At 33.3% G+C, this 24881-nt stretch overlaps 1 protein-coding gene across 1 annotated transcript; it reads right to left on the reverse strand.

The window, feature by feature from the left end:
• LOC108913583 lies at positions 1-21127 on the reverse strand. The gene is made up of 7 exons (XM_018719149.1): positions 21043-21127; positions 17863-17994; positions 13711-13940; positions 11380-11562; positions 10555-10936; positions 4262-4397; positions 1-253 (listed from the first exon to the last, which is right to left on the reverse strand). The coding sequence occupies exons 1-7, from the start codon at positions 21050-21052 to the stop codon at positions 202-204; spliced, it is 1125 nt and encodes a 374-aa protein (XP_018574665.1). The 5' UTR covers positions 21053-21127; the 3' UTR covers positions 1-201.
• Positions 21128-24881: the final 3754 nt, after the last annotated feature.

Consider the following 24881-nt stretch of genomic DNA (forward strand, 5'->3'; position numbering starts at 1 on the left):
ATTTATTAATAACATATACTGGCAGTGCACAATTCATATCTGAAATATTAAATGAATAAGACAGAATAAAATTAGTTTGAGCTTTGGATTACAGAGGGAAAAACATGCGCCTCTTTTATGCTACAATAATTTATTTGGTATTATTAAATAATATTTGTATAAAAAAATATTATAAAATTACTATAGGGTTTTCACAACTATTTACTGAATTTTTAACCATCTATCTATCGAATACTCCAGAGCTGCTAACCACCTGAAATTAATACAAATTTATTAATCGTAATCTTAACATTTTATAACTTTGTTGTTATTGAAGATATAAAATTGATTAAATTACTAAATACTTATTCTTTTTTTCAGATTCATACAAGATAAACGAAAAAGCTATTGAAAATCTTGGGATCTTTCTAATTGTTATGCTAAGATACAGAGAAGAACGGCATATTAAAGCATATTTTATAAAACCAATGACTACTATGACTATTTCTTATAGAAATATTATGTTTGAACTCATCATGCCTGGCAAGTAATTTTAGGAGGGGTCCGGATACTTTTAAAAATTTTTAAGGAGGTCCAGAAAAAAAATTAATATTTCTTACAAATTTTCATTTGGACTCAAATTTAATCTGCTTACTAACCAATAAGAACTCAAAACATTCACACAATTGTAAAATACTAGAAATAATAAGGTTGGCACTCAAACGTAAAAAAAACATTTTTTAAATAATTTATTTAAGTAATTTATGCTTTCAAAAATTTTTTGGCGGTCTAGTATTTTACCTTCCTGTATTTATTTATACAATGCTTATACGAATGTCACTGGTTTAAGAAATACAGGGTGTTCAAGGTTTAATTTTTTTCTGATATTTCTCAACAATTAAGAATGTGTTGATAGCATGACTGAAAATTTGTAGTGTTGTTTTTTTTTAGTGTGAGAATTACGAATTTTAAGTTTATTTTGACGTTGCTCCTAGAGGGCGCTAGTTTCACCATTTTATTTAGGTAAATATCAAAAAGTATTTTTTTATTTGTCGAGCTATGCTTAAACTAAAAGCTTGTTCAATTCTACATAAAAACTGTACTCTTGTTTAAGCCGCCTAACTTTATCGGTTTCCGAGTTATTTGCATTTAAAAGTTTCAATGTATTTTGTGGTGATTTTTTATTCTCAAAAGATGAAAATAAGAATAACAATTATTATTGATAATAGTAATAATAACAAACCTTAAATCAAATGCTGGAAGTGTCCACGACCTACCTCAATATATTTTACTATACACTCTCTGAGTAGTAAATAAAATGTCCCTTTTATTTTTAAATGCATTCGCGGCTACTTGTGTTTTCTGTCGCAATTCCTCAACAGAATTAATTTCTTCACGATACACCACATCCTTCAAGTTTGACCATACTGAGAAGTCCAGAGGGTTTAAGTCTGGACTTCTCGGTGACCAACTAAATTTATTCTCACGACCAATCCACCGATGAGGAAAATGTATATTTAAATACTGGCGTACAGGCAAGGCAAAATGTGGTGGCACACCGTCGTGCACAAACCACATACTCTCTCTTAAAGCTAGTGGTACATCATCTAGAAGCTCGTTTAAATTATGTTAAATAAAGTTTAAATAATGAGGTCCAATTAGATTAGGTGTTAATTCAAAAGGTCCAATGAAAAAAACAGAAATTAAACCACACCAAATATTCACCTTAAACTGAATGCTGAAAATTTCTTTTACAACATTCGAATTTTCGGAATCCCACAAATGATTGTTCTTCCAATTGAAAACTCCCCATCTAGTAAATCCTCATCGGTAAATAGAACCTTATGGAGGAAATCTGGGTTTTCCGTTTGCACATTTTGTATAAACTGCGCAAATTGTAGGCGAGCTGGTAAATCTTGAGGCAATAACTGTTGAACCGGAGTATAATAGTATGGATCGAGCATTTCTTTTTTCAAAATTCTACAAAAGGAGGATTGGCTTACTCCCGTTGCCGCACTTAACCGACGAGTAATCATACCGGAATTTTCCGAAACACGAATTGAAATTTCTTCTTCTTCTTAATCGACTGTGATATATTTTGGAGTACCATGGTTATACTATTTGGTCGAAAAGATCCAGATTCGCCTAAGCGGTTGTAAAGATTTCTGAATAGTTTATAATTAAGTTGCAATCTATTTGGGTACAATTGTAGCCGCATGTCTATTAAAATTAACTTGAGCAAAAACACAAATCATCTCTCATCTCACGACATTATTATGTCGTGGCTCGTGGCATTTTTTGATCACTAGTTAATAATTTTGCACGAATCACGAAAATCACACGCACGCAAAATACGCTAATATTTATTGATATGGAAATTTGACACAAGCCTACTTAGAAAACAAATAGCAATATCAACGCCTGAAAGAAAATCACCACAAAATACATTGAAACTTTTAAATGCAAATAACTCAGAAGCCGATAAAGTAAGGCGACCTAAACAAGAGTACATTTTTTATGTAGAATTTAACGTTCTTTTAGATTTTTAACTTTTTTAAGCATAGCTCAACAGATAAAAAATATGTTTTGATTTATCTAAAAAATAAACGCGAAACTAGGGTCCTCTAGGAGCAACGTCGAAATAAACTTCAAATTCGTAAATCTCACACTAAAAAACCCAACACTACCAATTTTCAGAGTCATGCTATCAATACTTTTTCAATTATAGAGAAATTCCAGAAAAATATTTAAACGTTGAACACTCAGTATTTTAAAAACCATCGACATTCGTATAAGGCATGATGAGCTCAAACATAATATTTTGGTGTCTAGTATCTCCAGCTTAGTGTTGACCCATTCTTTCTGACTCAACCTTGTATAAAGGTAATCAAATACAGGGTATCTCACGGTGACGGACCATTAGAATTATTTCAGACTACTTCGATTTGAATTTTGAAAATTTGGGATACCGGGTTTTCGGGCATGCCCTTCTCAACTAAAATAATGGCGTCCACGTACCACTTCCGGTTATACCGGAAGTCGCCATCAACTTGCTTATTTTAAATGGAACACCCTATATATTATTGCAATTTTGGATTCTACGTGTTATTTTAGGTGGACTTAGTTTCCCTATTCCTAAAATTCGAGATATTTAATTTATTTAAAAAAAATGGAGAGAAACAATGACTAGCTTCAAACCATATGTATTTTGTAGTAAGAAAGATAAAGAAACAATATTTATAGGGGGGATAGCTAGAGCCCTAAGCTTCCCATCCATACTATCAAAGTGGCTTAATTGCATACAGGGTGCTAGAAATTTAACATCGAGTTAGTTAACTTCAATCCTTCAGAAGTCGTTTTTTTTAAATAGAACACCCTGTATGTTTTTCTATATTCTGATACACAATTTTATTCCCTTTCGAACGGTATCAGGGTTCCCTATACCTATCTCTTCTAGTTTTTAAGTTATCTACTATTTTTTGTGTAATCACCTAAAATCATGTAATTTCTTGCGAGGATAGCTGTGGAATTTTTAGCAAAACCTCAAAACAAACAACTAAACTGTTACCAGTTATTTATTATTATTTATTCACAAACGTTGCAATGGGATTCTAAGCAGAACATTTCAGTTTTTAATGAGACATATTCCAATTGCTCAGTATTATACATGCTGGTAACTTCTATTGAAAATTACACTTTATTATGCATAATTTAATAATCATTAAATGTAATCGATTGACTAATTTGAATTAAATTCTATAACCGTAATAAGAAAGATGTCGATTATATCGAAAATATGTAGAAGCAACAAATGTGTATTTTTAACATCTTCAAATGTCGTTTGATAATTTTCTGCTATACCCCTTTATATTCATAAGAATTTATTTATATTTTTTTAAAATACAATTTCTCAGTTATCTCGAAACTAGTTAGTTCTATCGGAAGTGTATTGTTTTGTTTAGTTTAAAAAGTGATAGATGTTTTCCCTCTACCTATGCCCCTGTGGTAACAATTTTTTTCCGTTATCAGCTTGAAAATCTTACAATTTTATGAAAATTTGATGCTATCGGAAACAAAGGATTTTAGGAAATATGTTATGAACTTTTATTTTTACGACGTATATACCTCTACATAAATTAACCAGCTTATCTATAGCATACCCTGCATTGCATAGATAGATTTTTATAGATTAAATAGTTTTTGTTTAATATTGCATTTACTTATTTAAGCATTTGGGAACTTATATGATAATATTTTCCAATACTCAAAACCTTTAACCAACCTTTTTCTATCTGCTTCAGATTCGGTATGAAAGTAGTAATACTTTTTGTTGGGATCTGGTGGTATGACTTCAAAAGCATGCTTTTTACTTCCAGACACAGACTGTTGTACCCTATATCCATGCAGGCAAGCCACTCCTGAAATAAAAATTCAGTAATTATTATTTATTAAAAATAAGAGAAAAGAACAGCCATTTTTTTTCAGGTAATATTTAAATACTGGAATTAAATAATTAATTAAGAATAATCAAAACAAATACGAGAAAGAAAATGTTATCTATTTTGAGTATACTCCGTTTCCAATTTTGGTAACGGTTACATATTCCGTAACTACCGATTAATAACTAATTGCTGAAACCCTGGTTATTAACGGAACGTGGTTCCTGAAAATATCTGTCGCCGAAACAACCAACGATTACGACTCATTAAAAAAGGCAATTTTAAAGAAAACTAAAAACTAATTTTCATAAGTTTTCTACGATTCGGTCCAATCGGACCTATGTTCATATAATAAATTACAAATATCGAAGTGTCAATCTGAAATAAAAATTTAATTTTTGTTTTGTGACCATAATCGTGACCAGCCATATACAAGCTGTCTTACGGTGACGGCCCATTAGAATATTTCAGAGGCTACTTCGATTTGAATTTTGAAAATTTGGGCCTTGGGGTTTTCGGGGGTTATTCTCTTTAAACAAAATAATGCCATTGTAGTGGCTTTTCCAGGTTATACTACTTGCATATTTTAAATGGAACACCCTGTATATTTTTTCTTTTGTTAAATATTGCAATGTAGTTGGCAAGATAATGTATACATTTTAAAAATATTTTTTTGTACCCAAACCGCTCATTTATCAAAATTTTACAAATGTTATCACCTATCAAATAAAAAATAGCTGTCAGTATTGCCCGAAAGGGGAAAAGTTATTGACGGATATTAATCACCATACATCAATTTTGTAAGAGTTGTAAGTTTTAAAAACATTCTGTATAACACCAAAATTTGTAGATTGTAAGCAAAAGTCCACACTCCAAAAATAATCAAAATCGAATAATACGTATTCGAGTTACATATTAACAATATTCAAAAAATTTTCAGGAACTTTGAGGCCATCTAGCGGACAAACGAAGCGATTTTAGATATAGGTGAATAAGTCTCATTCTGCCTATTTTGAGTCCACGAATCTGTGGTCTTTCGTTGTACACATTATTCTGGGACACCCTGTATACAGGGTGGTCCGAATTTTATGCAGGAAACTTCAAGGACAGATAGATCTCTTTAAAATAATAGGAGTTTGCCTTATAAACATAGGTCTGGAACGGCCTCGTTTTAGAGATACAGGGTGTTGTGGTATTGAAGTTGTTAAAAATAATTGATTTTTTATTTGTATCTCCGGAATCTATCAACCGATCTCAATAAAATTTGGTACAGACAATGTATGATAGTAGGCCTTGCATTCCTTAAAATATGAGCTCTAAAGGTTCAACCAGTGGTGTACAACTGGACAGGGGTCACACCCTTTTTATAAAAAAAACCTACGCCTCTGTATTTTTTGCAAGATATTGTAACGGATTTATGTTCTAATGCACTAAAAAGATGACTTTAATTTTTTTCCTTAAGGTTCACCATATTCAAGTTATTCATACCAATACAATCTCCTTGTGGCAGACACTAAAGCATATTACAAAAATATTTATGCTTAAAAGTAAGTGCAATTTGTAAGCACTTCAACAAAATTATTTCCTCATCACCTGTGAGGTAGTGTTTCTGGTGTGTTTTAGTTTCCCTTGGAGGCCTTATCTTCATAAATAAGAACAATTTAAATAAAAATAATAATAAAAATACATTTACCAAGCAACAATAACTAAACAAGAAACAAAATTAACGTTACATATTTACAGCGATTGTTTAAAATGCGAACCATCCACATCGATGCATTTCTGACATCTGCTATTAATGGAACTAATTGAAGCTAATATCATGTGGTGTTTTTTTTTAATTCATTACACCCGTCTTCTATTCGCTGCAGTAGTTGTGGTCTAGTATATATTGGAGTAGAGTAAACTTTTCAGATAGGTCACCCCAAACATAGAAGTCCAGGGGGTTTAGATCTGGCGATCTGGCTGGCCAAGACACTGGACCTTCTGTACTATTATGGTTGACATTAGCATTTGGTCTTCTGTCAATCACCCCATATAATTTTCATTAAGCCAATCTTGTATTATTCCCCTAAAATGCGCAGGAGCACCATCCATTTGTATCCAGCTATTTTATCGTATATATAATGGAACATCTTCTAATAATTCAAATAGATGGTTTTCTAGAAAGTTTAGAAATGACTGGTAATTTAGATGGGGTGGCAAGAAGAAAGGTCCACAAACTTTATTGCGAATTATTCCGAGCCATACTTTCACAGAAAATTCGCGTTGAAAAGTTCTTGTTCGAATTTCATGAAGATTTTCTTGTGACCAAATACCCAGAGTGTGAAAATTCACTACCCCTCGCCTAGTGAACATCATCGGTCCAAAGAATTTCTAGTAAAGCTCTGCGTCGACTACAGCCGAAACGAATGGAATCGAGGCGCGTCGAATAGAGCAGCAATTTTTGAAAAGTGCGTTCATCGAGACGAATCGAGGAGAGTCGAATCGGTCAGTCAATAGTCGTATGGTTGGTCTAGGTCGTATGTCGTGATGGACAGCTCAGAGGAAGAAATGTTCTTATTTCAAATCCTATTTGATGAAGAGTATAGCAGAACAAAGTGACGAAGGGCAAAATACTGGATACACGATATAAACAAAAAAAGGAATATCTACGGCGAGTTTTACCATTTGTTTCCAGCTCAGGATATTTCTCTACCAGAGATATTATCAGTTTCTCATCATTTCGAAAAAAGTAAAGTAGAAAAAATCAAAGAATACGAAGAAATTATAAAACACGTGTCTATCGCGTAATTTCACGTCTATGCATCATCTCTTTTCTACGTCGACTGAGGTGCGCCGAATCGAGTCGAAACACGTGGCCGCAAAAATTTGCTCAACGAGCAATGCGCCCGGGAAAATCGGCTAGGTGCGTTGCGGCTCTTCAGTGGTCGACGCAGATTCATCTAATTATATGGGAGGCGAATTTTTGCGATTCGATTCGACTCGGCGAGTCTAGTCGACGCTAAGCTTAAGAATTCAGGCGTCTATCTGCATATCCCGGAAGTAAATTTTGCACAGGTTGTAAATGGTACGGATTCCTGCCATCCTTAGGCAGAACTTTTCAAATTTTCTATTTACTCACCCCAAGTTGCTGAGACGTTCTTCGTGTATTTAGCGGAGGATCGTCGTCAAATGCTTTTAAAATTTCATTTCTGTGTCTTTCATTGCTTCGTCGTGATATTGCAAATATTATTTTAATCCAAAAAGATTAAAACGATGAGTGTAAAGAATTTATTGATGTGCTTACAAATTGCACTTACTTTTAAGCATAAACATAAATATTGTTGTAATATTATGGTTAGAATTGTCTACCACAAGATTGTATTGGTATGAATAACTTGAGAACGGTGAAATGTAGGGAAAAAGTTCGAGTTACCTTTTTTATGTATTTTGTGCATTAGAATATAAATCCGTTGCAATAGCTTGTAAAAAATTCAGTGGCGTAGTTTTTTTTAATAAAAAAGGAGGTGACCCTGTTTAGTTGTACACCACTGGTTGAACCTTTAGAGCTCATATTTTAGGAAATACAAGGCCTACTATCATACATAATCTGTACTAAATTTTATTGAAATCGGTCAATGGATTCCAGAGATATAAACAAAAAATCAATTTTTTTTAACAACTTCAACACCCTGTATCTCTAAAATGAAGCCTTTCCATACCTATGTTTATAAGGCAAACCTACTATTTTAAAGAGATCTATCTGCCCTCGAAGTTTCCTGCATAAAATTCGGACCACCCTGCATATATGTATATGCCTACCTATACAGGGTGTTCCTAAATAAGTGTCGCAACGGAAAACTGTAAATTCCTCTTGAAAAAAGAAACAATAGGCTTTTTTTCGCGAGTGAAGTCGTATGTTGTAGTATGTGTAGTATGAGTGAATATTACGTTTTTGCGAGAATAGTCAGTCATTTAAACTACTATTTGACGTCACAAGTTTAGTTCAAATGACTGAACTCTTCACCCTTCAGCTGAATATTCTGTTGGTATATTCAACTAGTATTGTCAGCCGGTAACTTAACCTTTTTCTTTTTGACATTTTGTTTGAATGAGGATAAAAATCGTTCAGCAAAATGATGGATTCTGATACGGCTGTGGAAGTGGTCAGTTTAAATTTAAATTTTAGAGGCACAGATGTTTTAGTAAACGTAGACGTTGAAACAGCAAATATTTTACTTAATGGTAAGATTAATTTTTTATATGGGATATATTTGCGATCCACTTTGCTTCAGGATTATCCTCTTTTTTTTGTGACCTAGGCCAGAGATAATATTGGTGGAATCATTTGTAATTCAGGTCTTTTTCATATGAATTACAAAAAAAAAAACGACCTAACCTCTTTCTAGGTTAAATTTTTTTTATAAAAAATTTAACATACTTTTCACGCTTTTTAAATTTGCCACTTAAAAATATTCCAAAGAAAGCATTGATATATTCCTTCAGTTTTATTCGAAGCAAATACATTATTATTTAGTGAGATAACACCAATTCCCACAACACAAGCAATAAAGGATGACAAATTATGGTTACTGGTTAGAAGTTAGAACCCATATGTCAAAGACGTCAAAATACATATTACAATATGACAGGTTGCACCAGTTGCACCACTGAATAGTGAATATATACATTTTCGCGATCTGTTCAGGTTAGACAAGGTTAGAAAAAAGATGAAAAGAGATAGAAACAGTAACTACAAGTCAGACGTATTCACCAATATTCACTCGCGAAAAAAAGCCTATTTTTTTCCTCTTCCATTTTTCTCACCGGGCTTTCGTTTTCGAGATGCACGGTGTCAAAACTTTAATTTTTTTTTTAGTTTTTCGCCAATATCTTAGGAAACGTTTGAACTACAGGACTGAGCTTTTGTACACACATTACCACTATTAATAGCTACTTTTTCGCACCCTTCTCGAATTCATTTGACGTGCCAGTGGTGGAGATTTTAAGGTATCGTAAGGGTTTCCCCCCCCCCCCCTAAATTTTGATACATTCATCGGTTGTACCTGTTATTTGTACTTTTTTAGGCAATGGTGAAAAGTCTGCTTCGGAATCCATATATGAAAAAAAGGGAAAAATTAAATATAGGCAAATTGGAATAACAAGACTGATAATAGTATTGTACAAATTGATTATTGTATTATATTATTATTATATTATTATTTTATTATTATAATAAAATAATATTGTATTATTATAATTTTTGCCAATACACCTAAACGGAATTTGGCCAGCGACCATGTTTGTGACGTCATAACGTCACTAAGCTACTGAATTTTACAAAGTATCATCCCAAACATTGATCCTGGTTGGATTGACATTTGTATGATACTTTTATTCCTTACAAGTAAAACCTGGCCTCAGAATGGTATATCACTATTTTCGCCTGACGGCCATATTTGTGACGTCGTCACGTAACTATGCTACCGATTTTTACACAGTATCATCCCAAACATTAATCCAGGCTTTATGCTAAAGCTAAATCAAAATTTTTATGATACTTTTACTCCTTATTCCAATGAAACCAGACTTTAGAATGCTAAACTACGACTTTCGTCCGGCGGCCATCTTTGTGAGGTCGTAACTCCATTAAGCTACCGAATTTTACAAAGTATCATCACAAACATTCATGCTGCCTTCATGACGTATCTAAATTAGTAGGTTACATTTACTTCCCAGAAAGGAAACCAAACCGTCCATTTTTGACTACTTGGCTCAACGTCCTCAAAAAAGGCTGCAAAGAAACAAAAACGAATTCGAAAATTAATCATGTTAGCCTTGATTTTGTAGAGGCATAATGTTGGTCTGCTGATTACGCAACTTTGCCTCCATTTAAGCTACTTCGTACCTCTTACCGTTTCCGAGATCCCTGTAGTGAGAAGCGAATTTGTAACAGCCTGTATATCAATTATTGCAACCATTAAAGCTTAGATTACTGTAGTTATAAGGAAGTGTTATATGCTATTTAAAAATGTATTTTTATGACATTAATTTGTTTGATCTAATAGGAAGTGCTCTTTCGAAGATCTAATAAAAAAATGGTAGGAAATTTAGAACAAGCTGTACCTAATAATACGAGTATATACATACTTACCAAAAGCGCTTTTAGCATTGGCATCTTGATAAAAATAAATACAAGCATCTTTAAGAACGCAATATCTTCTATTCCAAGACTTCCATTGCGTTCCCAACTTAATTAAATATCCAAAACAATCAGGTTGACAAATAGCACTAGGCGGTATGGTTAAATTCTTTCTGGCTTCGTTCAAATAATCGTCTATTTTTTGGGAGTCGGCTATAGCCCTGCTTATTACTTCCATCCATCTCTCTTGAGCGGTACTGTTATCAGCAGCCAGGTGCAATGGCACGCCATCTGGTCGTTGAATTACAAAACGATTAGGTTTGGATCCAGCTTCATCTTCCAGTTTCTGTATTTGTTGGTCAAACAGCATAACAACCCCCACAGGCTGTTTGTCCTAAACAGAGAATTGCAAATGAAACAATTTCATGATTCGACTGTAAAATTATTATTATAAAATTTTAATAGAACTTCTTTACATCTTAGCATTTGGCATTTTTTTCAGTTCTTTATACTAAATCTATCTAATCTAAGATGTGAGGCATACGTCTTTTGTTTTCAAACGAGTGCAAGATTCTGGACGACCCTAGCAATTTTTTTGAAAATTGTCTAATCGATAATAAGAATAACTGAATTTAAGTTACAACAAGTCGTATAATTAATAATCCTTAAAAATCTTATTTTAATAGTGTCTGTGGAGTAATATTTACTTTTTCTGTTTATTTAGATATCTTCCTACTACTGCTGACAAATGAATTTAAAAAATAAACTAGAACTAAAATTATGCCATAAATAGATAACTTTGGAAAATAACTACCTACTTTTTGTTTAAGAACTTACGCTATCAGTCTTATAATAGTAAAGGCAATTATTTTGTTTTAAACTAAACCATCTCCTTATCCATTTATTAGTCGTTGTTCCACTCGCATATCCTCCCAGTTTCCATAGATATCCACTGTATAAAGCTCTTGATGTATTATAATTTTCTTTTTGAAGGTTTAAAGCATAACATGTTCTTGCAACCTAAAATAGGTAGGTAAATAATACGAATTGAGTATTTTTTTAAACAACGCGTATAATTTTTAATAATAAATGACTACAAATATTAGTTTCTGCTGTTGACAATAAAGAAACATACTGCAAGCAATTTGCTGGGAGAGTAGCGGAAGGTGCTTGCTTGGCGGGTAGCAAAAACCTGAATGTTTATTGCTGCTCACTAAGTAAGCACCTGACCGCTACTCTCTTTGCTAATCACTTGTATGAACGTAGCTTCAAGTTTCGGCCAGGCTGACATGAGGAAAATCATGGACACTATAGTAATAAAACAATACTTCAAACTTGTACTTTGCAATCTGTAGGTATTTCTCCCACCTTGTAAATGATTTCTGTTGGGTGGTTGTATCGAATTAAATATACATTAGTAAATAAATATACGGGTGTTTATTAAGTAGGTACTTGTACAAACTTTAAAGGGTGACAAAAAGTTCATATGAATATGGGTCCGCTACGGCTTGGTTTTTGAGATACAAGCATCCAAAAAAATTTTTGTTTAGTATTTTGATTATATTTTTGTTCAATAACATGGCAATTTGACGAAATTCGGGAAACTGGAAGTATTGATCATGAGAAACTCAAATATTTATTTAGTGTTTTGTTTAATGTTAGAGTGCGCCACGTACATGTTGTACCTAGATTTAAATAACCATAACTTTTTCGTGTCGCACTGTATGTCATTTTTGACTAAACATACCTATTCTCCTTTCAATTTTACGTACAAAAGTGCTCTTAGTATTTGTCGCTGAAAGCAGCCGTTTTGTAAGAAAACGGGTTTAAAGTTAAACCTGCCTGAAGTTGAATCATTAAGAGTTTTTGAAAAACAATTGAAAAAATCTGTCTTTTACCAATTGTATTGCGATGTCAGAAACTTAGAAAAGACTAAAACTAAATTACTTTCACAAATAAGTTGAATTTACATTTACAAGAATTGCTGAAACACATTTTTTTGGACGCTCTGTATCTCAAGAACCAAGCCGTTGCAGACCCATGTTCATATGAACTTTTTATCTTAAAATTAGTCCTTTAAAGTTTGTACAAGTACTTAATAAACATCCTGTATAAAAATATCAGCAACAAATTTCTTAGCAATGAAGCATGTCGTTCTGATTTCAATTTTTTTTATTTGAGTGATTCTTAACTCTTGATAAATCCATCGTAAGCATTCGAACATGTTAATAGAAAGCGATCAACTTACCCGCTAAGTGATTTGTTGCTAATGTTTCATTTCATTTGTCATTTTAATTTACTTTAAACTTTTAGAAATACTGTTTTGTCGTTATATTGTCTACGATATTTCAGCCGCAAATCTGATGGAAACCTTAGACGTAGAGGAATGGGGCAAAGTTACGTAGCTTAATGTAAATTCTCGGATTCTGGCTTTCTGTGTTTATTTTTAGAGCTACCTACTCAGCGGTTTTTGAGATAGCAGTGCTGTTATTTCCAATTTGAAACATTTTTTATGCTTTAAAAGAAATCCTAAAAAGCAAAAAGGAATCCTGCAGCTGCAACATTGTTATTGTTATGTTTAATGGAAATTCACGAATGGAAGGAATCTGAGTGAAGTGGAATTATTATTATTATTTAATTGAATTAAGTGTTATAGAAAATGATGAATGGAAATATATATTCTATTAAAAGTTTCTGCAAAGCATTATTTTGTTTTTATCTTTCCCATTCCAGTAAATGCAATAACTTCGGTTACTACATCAAAAAGTGACATCTATGCACAAGTACTAGCATACCAAACATCATTTAAATCGGATAAAGCGTTTTACAGTTATTTGGAATTAGATTTTTTGACAAATTTAATGCCATCAAGCAGCTAAACGATGCAACATGATATAGACGTTAGTTACGTTAAAGTATCATATTTTAAGATTCCCTATATGCACTTCTTTCAGTTCATTTACGAATTACCCTGTATATTAAAATTAAGTGTAAAATACTGAATGAGTTATTTTTTGTTTATCTTATTTATTTTTATATAATCAGTGACACTGCACTGTGCATCAGAATTACAATAATACCACGAGGGAGATTGTAATGGTGTTTGAGACTGTTGAGTAAAAAGTTGCATTTAGTTATTGTTTGGAAAAAGATAAAAGATCAACTCACCTCCAATTTTAAAGTATCACTACCTGCATGAGCGATCTTCACTACCTCAGAATGACTTTTGTCAAGTACGCTGACCCCATTTACTGACAAAACAATGTCACCCACTTCGAGACCAGACGTCTCAGCAGGTGTTCCAGGTTCAATGGCCGATACTACTACTGGCTTTGATCCATGAATCCGAAACCCAAATTCTCCCGATTCTCGATGAACTATAACAGTTTTGTCGCACTCTAAATAAAAAAAAATGTAGATAATACTAATCGACACATACAGAGGGTCAGGAAGATCCATTCTACAAATATTTGGATGGTGAATTCTATTTATATGAAAATGCAAGTACATGCACGCGACAAGTAGCTTATATAATTACTATAAAAAATAATTAAATTTGAGTGTGTATATTTTCGAAATTGATGGGTGCTAATGCCAAACTGAGTTTATGTCCGGCAGGTTCGAAAATATGGGACAGAGTTATGGAATCCAGTATCTGGACCATCTTCTCCCTCGAGGTTACATTCGTTAAGGTGGCCATATCCCTGGCCGAGAATTAGTCGAATTTTTGCCGTTTTTAGGTACTGAAATCTTGAAAAGTAAAACGTGTATAACAAAAGTAAGCACAAAAATAAAATCCTTGATGTTCTGTTTATTCATTGTTACTATTTTTTACTCGAATAAAATAATAACTAAAAACATGCGTTTGCTGTTATCCTAACCCCACATTTTAAGAATTATTTTCACGTACTTATAAATAAAAGTAAATTATTATTAAATTATTAATTTTATATTTAGGACTAAGCAAGTAAATGTTATAAGAATATTTACATGTGGAGTTATATATTTAAAAAAGTTAGTATTTTCGTAGATTTCAGTACCTAAAACCTTGATGGTTTGATCATTTTTTGCACCTGTTTATTCGTTTTATTGCGGCGTCTTTGAAAATATTCAGATGGCATGACATAATATTCGTATGATTTGATTATTCAGTTATTAAATGTTTGAAATTATTTGTTTTTGTGAAAAAACAATATTTAAAGAATATGGCGCCCTTAAGCACATTCGCAAATAACCCATTTTTTGAGAATTTGGGGGGACATTTTTTCAAAAATGGTGGGTGCAGGCGTCAAAAGGTGGCGGTACTCTACTTAAAAAGATTATTGAAAATATCGGTTGAAATTTTAACTTAAACTTCATTTTTTAATTATACATCCGTAATATATAATTTAACAACTTTATAATAATTTATTAACAAATATAATATAAAGTCAGTATTCATTTAGAGGATAAATAAGATTTTTGTGCCAGGACTTCACAGGTGTCGTGTCATTCATTCAAACTGCACTGACGAAAAGTAGAGCGGAATTTTTATATTGCAACATTTCTATAATACTATTCCGTGCTTTTACCGTACAACGCTACATAGGGAATTAGCTTCGTTCGAATTCGTAAGTTCGGAAGGGTGGGGAGCGCTGGGTGCTGCAACCTGACTGATGTGAGCATCGATCATAAGATCGATGGATGTGAGATATGATTCCGTACGCCACAGCGCCGCATGGCCTCGCACACAGAGATCGACATCCCCACCGCTGAAGCCGCACGAGTTTGACCGACGCACCTCCTATGTAGTGTTTTCCGTGAAAGCACGGTATATTGCTTTCAAACACAACTTTATTTAATCGATAACACCTATATTACCTAAAGTGTGATGAATATTAATTAAATACTTACCAGATTTAATAATTACTAGTGTATTTATTGAAGTCATTAATTACATGATTAAATTCTAAATATTTAGGACATTATCATTGAATTTGTTTAACCAACAGCAATTTTCTCCATCATATACAAATTATTTCTGAGCATATAACGCATAAACCATATTCTTTTTGAATACAGTGAAATTGAAACGAAGACAGAAAAGAACAATGTTCAGATTGAGAAGAAAAAAGAAAACGTAGAGGGAAAAGTTGGACGCTGTTTAATTTAGTGATTTGTCGTAACGATAAAAAAACTTAAAAACAAGTTGTGATGAGATACATGGTGAAGGGAAAAATGGTAAAATAATTGATTTCGGTGCCTTCCTTATAGAAGCAACGTAACTAGTCGGTTTTAAAATATGCCTCGTGACTGCAGAAAGTTGAAAAAACTAGGTTTTGTCTTCCAAAATTATTTAAAAATTATTTAATTTTCGTTAACGATACCAAGGACTTCATTAAATTTAATCCAACTGTAGAAATAATAAAGTACGTAAGATTATTTTCTAAATTAATACGATTTTATATACTACATAATTATGAAAATTCCAAGAAAATAATTGGCGCATTTATGTTCTGGGCCACTTGTTATCTCTTAATTAAAATGCAAAATTTCACGCCATTTTTTTTTTCGAACTTGTCATGATTAATTTGTGTTTAAAATAATATTCTAGCAAAAAAGTTATATCAACATTTTTGAGAAACGAGAAGTTCTAGGAATATTTTAAATTTTGTGGAGTATTTGGTAAGTGTGTAATGAAAATTAATTTCACCTCACTTTCCAATTTTTCCAATCAAAAGGGCAAAAATCAGCTAAATTCTTGAAAGCCACATAAAGATGCCTGAATTATGGGTTGCTCCTTGAAACCATCCAAATTTTGGAAATTCCAAAATTTGTACGAAAATTCCGAAATTCGGATTGGGAGTGACCAACATCCTGTACATAACTAATTGACTCATTTTAGAAAGAAAGGACCTTTTTGCGATATCGTCACCCAAGATCGTTCTTTTTGAGTACCACTATTTTTCCACGCATTTTACCGGAGACGACGAGAGCGCCCCGCCAAACCATGGCAGATTTGAAGCCATTTACATATGTGGGCGAACATCGACCAGGGGCTTCTGCAATACTTTAAGCAGGCACTTGCGTTAACCGTTGTGTTCAGCTGCAATAACTGGTAATCTTAAACCACCTGTTACATATAGGTTGTTTTCCTTGTATTTTCGGATATAATAAACTATTGAACAGCTTTCATGCTCCTAACCTCCTCAAGCTTCAGTCTAGGTGTAGCGATTCTACGGCTCCATAGCCCCTGAGGGTTTTCATTGGCTTAGTAGCCCCATATACTCGTTCCCAGAGATGCAGTACCCAAGTTAATAAGTCCAGTGTCCACTCAGGGGCCCCCATAATAAATCACAGACATGAAGTGCGTGGCAACCACTGAAACCATTCTAGTGCTTAGCAACCACTACGAATCCATTGAACTCACGAGTCCTCGTACTCCCAATGTGTCAGTTAAAAAAACCCTTCCAGAACATTTTGAACTTTAGGGTTAGTTGACACCCGAACGTTTGAACTTTTAAGAGCAGTGTATCGACGTCTTGGACCCTTATATTAGATCGTTTCCCAATCCTCTTTGGCATGACCTCGTTATCAAAAGATGGAGGGTGAATTCAGGTCTCAGAGCCAGCACCCGGGTCAGAAACTATACCCATAATCCATATTCATGCTCAAGGAGGATCCTGAGCAGTTGCCGTTGGTGCCCCAAAGTCTTACGAGACGAGGTGCGGCTCAACCTAAAGGCTCCTACACACGAGCGTTGTTTTACCGATCGGCTGCCGACCGTCAAACTTGCCGGCAACGATGTTATGTGTTAAGAGCCGTAATGCATTCCCGATAAACCCATACCGGCGACTAACCGGGTTAAGCGACATGGCGCCCAGCATGGGGCTCGAACTACTGAAGTGCAAACAGCCTCAGAAACCCCAAGAACTAGGATGCTATTGTCCCAATCGCAAACTGCAGCTCAGGAATAAGTTGGAATACGACATAAGTTGCTCACTTGGGGGTTAATAAGTTAACTTGGTTGAGGTAACAAAAATTTCTAGTAAAACTTTCTATTTACTGCAAGTGACCTCTTTTCAGAAAAGCACATTTCTTGTGGAATGAAAGCAACTCACTTGGCGCCTAATGCAGACATTTTGTTAAGGTTAATGAATTTTTACTAACCGTAGCAAAAAATTTCTCTCAGAGTTATATTTTTAAAATAAGTAGCAAATATGAACAAAGTAATGCAAAATTACTACAATGATATTAGTTACAAATTCAATTAAAATGTTAGGCAAAAATTGTTTCTTTTACTGCAAACAGGATAAAACTGTTATTAAAACATGTACTGACCAGTTTGTGACGTTGACACAAGATTTAAGGCTTTGTTCTCTTGGCACCAGATAACTAACATTAATTTTAAAATCTCTTCCAATTTATGACGAATGTCAACATAGTCGGTTAAGGCATCGCTGGATCTTCCATCTAATAAAATATGTAATAAGTATTAATCGTTATATATTATCTTATAATTATTTTATAAATGCAAAAGTTGTGTTCTAGGGTTTTGCTGATTAAAAATATGAAATTTCTGGGAAATACAGGATGTACATAACAGTGACGTTTCTTCTTGTAAACACTATACGATGCATCAGTTAAAAATTGCGAATATCCACTTGAATCAGACAACAGTTCGGTATTTTCTGAACAACTTATTTTTTATTCATGTAATTATTTCTATTATTAAGGGAAATAGATACCTATTACATCAAAACGCAGCAGCTTATTGTTGTAAATATTTAAAGTACTACGACGCGACGACACAATAGCAACAATAAAAAATCATTGACAACTTAGGAACTATCAATCTCTACCTGTGTTCTTTGAGGACACTGAAAACATGTTCAGATAAATATAGAATGGCATAAATGATTTACGTCTAATTGGGCATTATACTTTTGAAGCACTATCATAAAAGTAAATAATTTGAAAATCAAAAAAACCATGCCATACTGTACATACATATAGGTAACACATTGTAATAATACAAATGAGCTAAATTCAAAAATGCAAAAATCGAATGCCACTACTAATACAACTACATATTAGAATTTTCCACAAAAAAATTTTCGAGGTTAAGAAGTCTACTTTTTTCCGTTTTTGATCAACTAAATAAAACCGATCATTGAAATTTTCAGTTTTTGATCGATAATTTCATCAAGTTTTGCTCTAATGTGACCGACCATACAGGGTAAGTCGGAAGAATCGTACCAAACTCCAGAAATGGACTCTACACGTCAACGTAATAAGAAGAAACTAACAATAAGATGTTACGTGATTTGCATTTGTTTCCAAGCCATCACGTACATTTAAATCAAACATAATAATTTAGGTATATTCTATTAATCACAACGCTCTTTGATTAATTGTTCGAAAATACCACCATCGACCTCTAAACACTTTCTACTTCGTCTGCAAAGGGCGTTTGTAGTTCTCCTGATTGCTGCATGGTTTTCTTTAATAAATGTTGCAGTATTGATGATACGTGCCTCCCGAGTATTCACTCTAACTTTGTCCACTTCATTCTTGAACCAACTCTATAAACAGTAATCTAGTGGTGTGAAATCTGGAGATCTTGAAGGCCAGCTAATAGGACTACCGCGGTCGATTCACCGCCCTGGAAACCTATCTTTCAAATGTCAGGTCGTCAGACAAGCGTCTGGACGAGCGAAATGTGCAGAAGCTCCATCGTACTGATAGTACATTCACATTCTCATGTTTATAGGAACATTCTCTAGTAATACTTGTAATCCATTTTGTAAAAAAATTAAGTAGAGTCTCCTGTGAGTCGATTTTCCAAAATGAAAGGGCCAATTAACTATCCATCACACCACACCTTTACAGAAACCTGTACTGAAAATTACTTACGACTGTTGCGTGAGGATTTTAGCCTGACCATACATGAAAGTTCCGAATATTATTATAGTTATACCGTCACGGGTTAATGTTACTTTATCCATACAGGATGACGGAGGACATGAGGATGTATGAGGGATACAACAAGATGATTATTTATCATTATATTAGAATAATAGTTGTAGGTGTTTTCGCAACCTTCTTGTGGGTTTGATTAATTACATCATTGTGGAAAACATATTTTTATTTCTTGTTTATTTACATCTGTTTCTAAGAAACTTCCCAAAACTTGATTTCTAGATTATATTATATCAAAATCACAATCATAATAGTATTCATTATAATATCCTTAGATATCCTTCAACAATAACGGCGACATTGCCCGCAACAGGTGTTGTACTCTTTGTACATGGCACGAACATAAGCCTTGTTCGTGGAGAGTTTTTTACTTTTTTTTGTAAAATGCCCAAATGAGTAGTAATTTTTCATGAGCTAGTAGTTGCATAATCTTCTACTGGAGCCCAGAATATTTTCTACTTCTTCTAAACGGAGAATTCGGAATTTCGCACAGTTTGTTGAAAACTCTGATAAATACATTTTTATCAGGACATCTCTGGTGTCGAAACCGTTGACAATATTCTTCAACAGCAGCATTAGCATTCCCATTACAAAAACCATAAACAAACACCATATTGGCATCCTCTAAATTTGAATAAGTTCTTGGCATTTTGTAACACTTTGATCGTACAAACGTGTAGTCAAATGTTAAACTATTGACACAAACAAATATCCTATACTTTTGCACTTGGAACATGACTTAGGTAGGTACCATGATTTAATTTTTTAAATTTGTAATTACGCTATAACGTGAAAGAAAACAAATGAGAATCGGATAACAACTTTTGAGTTTTTTTTTTATTATTTTGACGTGTAGAAGCCATTCCTGGAGTCTCCCGACTCACCCTGTATAAATATTTAGAGATAACCCTATATATATTTTTTTATACATACATGATAGCGATAAAAAATATATATTATATTATGGAAAATATGAATTAACAATTACCTACAAAACGTATTAACGTTTAAAAAGTATTATTTGTAGGTATCCAAATGCTCAGTGAAAAGTAATTAAAAAATAACTATTAAAATTATTGTAAAAACCAAAAATAAAATATTTGTCAACGAAAGCATTAAATGTTCAAAAAAAGAATGCAACTTCCGCTTATTACAATTTAATTTTAGCTTCCACTTGTTCAGCAGTGTATTAAAAAAAGACACAAGTTAAATTCGATTTCAATACATAATACAAATAAATAAATGGAACATTACATTTTGATGACATAGGTATGTATTTCTGCGATGTATTATTAAAACAGTGATTCCACATATTTATTGTTTCGGTGTAAGTTGAACTTATAAAATACCGTTACAAAACAATAAATGCAGTTCTATCATTCATAAATGAATAATTTCTAAGAACCGGATAATTAAATAAGTTGTAGGTTTGCAAACAAACTTGTTCATTTTTAAATGAAGCCGGTGTTGACAGTAATTGGTACGTAATGTTAATAAAAAAATAAACAGAACACTATTAATCGATTAGATTAAACATACCCAAAGCCATGTTGCTTCATTTGAATTTCACTTATAACCTAACAATATCAATTTATTTTTTGTGAGAGGAATTCGAGAAAGTTATTTCAGCACCACGCGGAGTCTGAGAGCTTCGTCTAAAAATAGTTCATTAGTTCAGAAGTATTTTCATAATAATTCAATTACAAGGCGACAAGAAAATCATTTGAGGAATTTAAAAAACCTCTGATTTATAGGGAAACATATTATATATTATACAATTCCTAAAAAAATAAAAAGGGTCTTTGCTGTGATATTGTTTTTTAACATTTGTTCGACTAATTTAAACGCGAAACATTCTATAACATCAATTAAACTATGAATTATTATTGCCTATATCAAAAGCAAGAACTACCTACTTATAACAATTTTTTAAAGACAATGCAATGAAAAAAAATAGTTGAATTTCCTATTATAATATTGATTAAACGGATACTGATTAAACGGACTTACTACTAAATTCGTATTTTTTTACACTTTGTGGATTAAATAGTAGGATGTTGTTAGGATTAAAAGTGTTACTTTTGTGGAATTTTGTATTTGCAGGAAGAAGCATAGAGTAGCCGAGCGGATGCAAAATTGAGACAAAAAAGACACTTTTAATCCTAATAAAACATGCTATTTTTTCTCCAACAGAAATATTCAAACCAAATTTGGATAATAAAGCACAGTAAGTAAGTAGGATATATCGATGGAGTCATTGATACTTTGTCAAACATTAGTCACCATAATGCTAATCGAGTTCATTTGTGATTGTTTGTGGTTCCATTTGCTGAAAACTTTGTAAAAATCGAATCTAATGAAGATTTAGGTATACCTGAGGAGATATTGGAGTGTGCGAAAGAGGTTTCTTTGAATCTTCTCCCAAAGAAATCTCGAGAAATTTTTGAATGTGTCTACCAACGTTTTATGGATTGCTGCAAAGAAAAAATATTAAGCTGTATTCATAAGATGTATTAATGGTGTATTTCTCAAACTAAGCAAATAAAATGAATCCGTCAATGGTTTAGTCACAATATTCAATGTTGCGGTCAACGTTCGATATAAAGAAGGGAACTGATATAAGCAAATTTTCAAAGTTACGTGCTTTTCTCAAAAGACAAAGTGAAGGATATGTACCGAAAACTTAACGAGTATTTACAAAAGAGCAAGTTGATTGCTTTTTGATAGCGCACATGATAATTTATATTTATTTGATGATGAAAGTTTAAGGCTTTAAAAATAACAGAACAAAATTTTTAAAATAGTTTCTTTATAGGTCTTCCTAATATCGAGAGTTGCAGGCGCATGCCGTTCTGATGAATTCGTCAATTTAAAATTGATAATGTTGAAGATGTGAAATTCGCCTTAATTATAAAAATTCCTAATGCCAAAATCAAGAGACCACGTTCTTTTACTGTGATGGGAGATAATTATTTAAGTTTTTTTCGAACGTTTTGTTTTACGTCCACCCGCATTGTTAGAACGTCGATTATTTCTCAGTATTCATAAAATCAGTACCGTCCCGCAAGAAATGGCTTTTTCGATTTTCATTTCTCGATAATGTCTATTACAGGAATCGACTGCTGACATTTTTACGCGAATTTAAAAAAAAGAGAGAATTTTACACTAAAGGAAAATTACATTTTTGAAAGGTAATTATGCTTTTGAGGCCATCGTAAACGTCATAGTCATTTTGATTTATCTCGTCGAGTTACCCCAGATTAAGTACAAAAGGATTTTTGTACGTGGTCCTGAAGTCTAGATAATGAAGATTTTGAAAGTAAGAGTGCTTCTGAACGCGCGAATTCAGTTTTCGGAGCGGCCGAGTAGAGTTACCCCCACTCCGCCTCCCGTTACAGTTAGCTCGCGCCCCGCTCGAATGCTTCGGTTTGCCGCACAATTAAAAATGCAGAAGTGGTTAACATGAACCACAGTATTTTTTTACTGAAAATATAAGTCTTCAACTTCAATCTCTGTAAGAATGGAGGCTGTAGCACTTAAATAGCGGCCTGTGAATTTATTTGAAAAAAAATTATCTCGGCTCCAGAAGGTCGTAGAGCAACGTTTTTTTTTAAATTCGCGTAAAAATGCTAGCAATCGATTCCTGTAATAGACATTATCGAGAAATGAAAATCGAAAAAGATATTCAAGAAAAACGCGACCGAAAAATGTTTACTTTTTTCAAAGTAATTTTTGGACACTTGAAATGAATAAAATCGTTATCACCCTTGTTTACCATGAAACTATAACTTTTAAGGAAAAAAATGAGCCCTCATTCGTTTCTCTACGACTATTCTTCGAGCAAGAGGAGCCGATTTTCGAGATTACCTTTTTTTTCGAAAAATCGAGATAATTCGAAATATTTTTTTATTTTAAGTCATTTTTTTTTGCTTGCTGAGGGCTACATTTACAGCAAGTAACTAGTTTCAAAACATTAAATTTCAAGAGATACAGCAAAAACAGAAAAAGTCGATTTTTGACGGTTTTTTCGATATATCTCGAAAAGTAATATAGCAAATATATTAAAAAATACAAATAGATAGGTTTTTTTAATAGCTACAACTTTCTCATTTAACGCCTGAACCCTGTGTACATGATAGGGATGTAATAATTGTTCCCGTAGTACACGCCACACGGTACTGTTAGATACACCCATTTCTCGGCCAATGTCGTGAGTACTGCGCCTCGGATCTTCCTCAACGAAGTTTCTGATGTTTTCTTCGTCGTCGAAAACATGTTGCGGCCTATCCCATCCACGACCTTCATATGTTAGGTGGACATTCTATCCCGTAATCTTGTTCCACTGGTAGGTTGTCGTCTGTTACGGTAACGGACCGCATACAAACGACAAGTCTTCTCATTTAAATTGTACTGACATTCTCCGTACATTAAACACCATATCTGCTAGTTCTTGATCAGAAAATATGTTATACGCCGACTAATTAATACTGCAACACAAGACTTACTAACCTACCATCAGATTTGCTTTATTGTGGAAGTCACGCAGAACGTCAGCCAATTAGAGAAGCGCTTCACGCATGTAGCGAGTCCGAAACATTCTGGCCGTGCACGTGCACAAGATGCACAGGATCGGCTTACATTTATGATTAATTTTCTTAATTGATTTTCTCAAAAACAAAAGCATTTAGTGCATCATTTGCTTAATAAAAGTTACTCATTTTCGTGCCCTCTATCACCCTCTTCAAGGAACATACTTATTTCAGAAACACCCTGTATACTTAAAAAACATTTTTGATAAACTAGTACTACTTAGATAGTGGCCATGGTTGAAATGATCCTCATCGCACTTCGATCCACAAGTAATATGGTTGTCCTTATTTCACATCACATTTATTAAAAATCTTTGTCATCAATGAATCCTGAACACACTATCTCACTACACAAATACGATTTCCGTTGTTGCCTGTGACTTGGACAGTTAGGCCGGCCGTCCTTTGGATGCGTTTTCGTTTGAATTATTTTCGTCAGAAATCGCGACGAAGTTTCAACCACAATCATCAAATTTTGAATGCTTTTCCAGTTTTTACATCCGACGTATTTGATGTGCCATCTTTTATTCAGGAATTTTCGTATTCGGATGCAAATTCGTAATCAGTGACCCCAAAAATTCGCGGTAACAAATTTCAGGTAAAAATATTGAATAGCAAAATGTGTGACTTACAGGGGTAAGTGGGACCCTGGTCTGTAGCTGGTTTCCAACCCTTTGAGGGACAAGTTATATTGTATTATATTATTTATAAAATACAAGGCTATTGCTTTTAACATTGTTTTGCACTAACATGTGTTATTTCATCTTAAGCGTGGAATTAACCCCCTCG

This window comes from Anoplophora glabripennis, unplaced genomic scaffold, assembly GCF_000390285.2.
Source record: "Anoplophora glabripennis isolate ALB-LARVAE unplaced genomic scaffold, Agla_2.0 scaffold748, whole genome shotgun sequence".
Lineage (NCBI taxonomy): Eukaryota > Metazoa > Arthropoda > Insecta > Coleoptera > Cerambycidae > Anoplophora > Anoplophora glabripennis.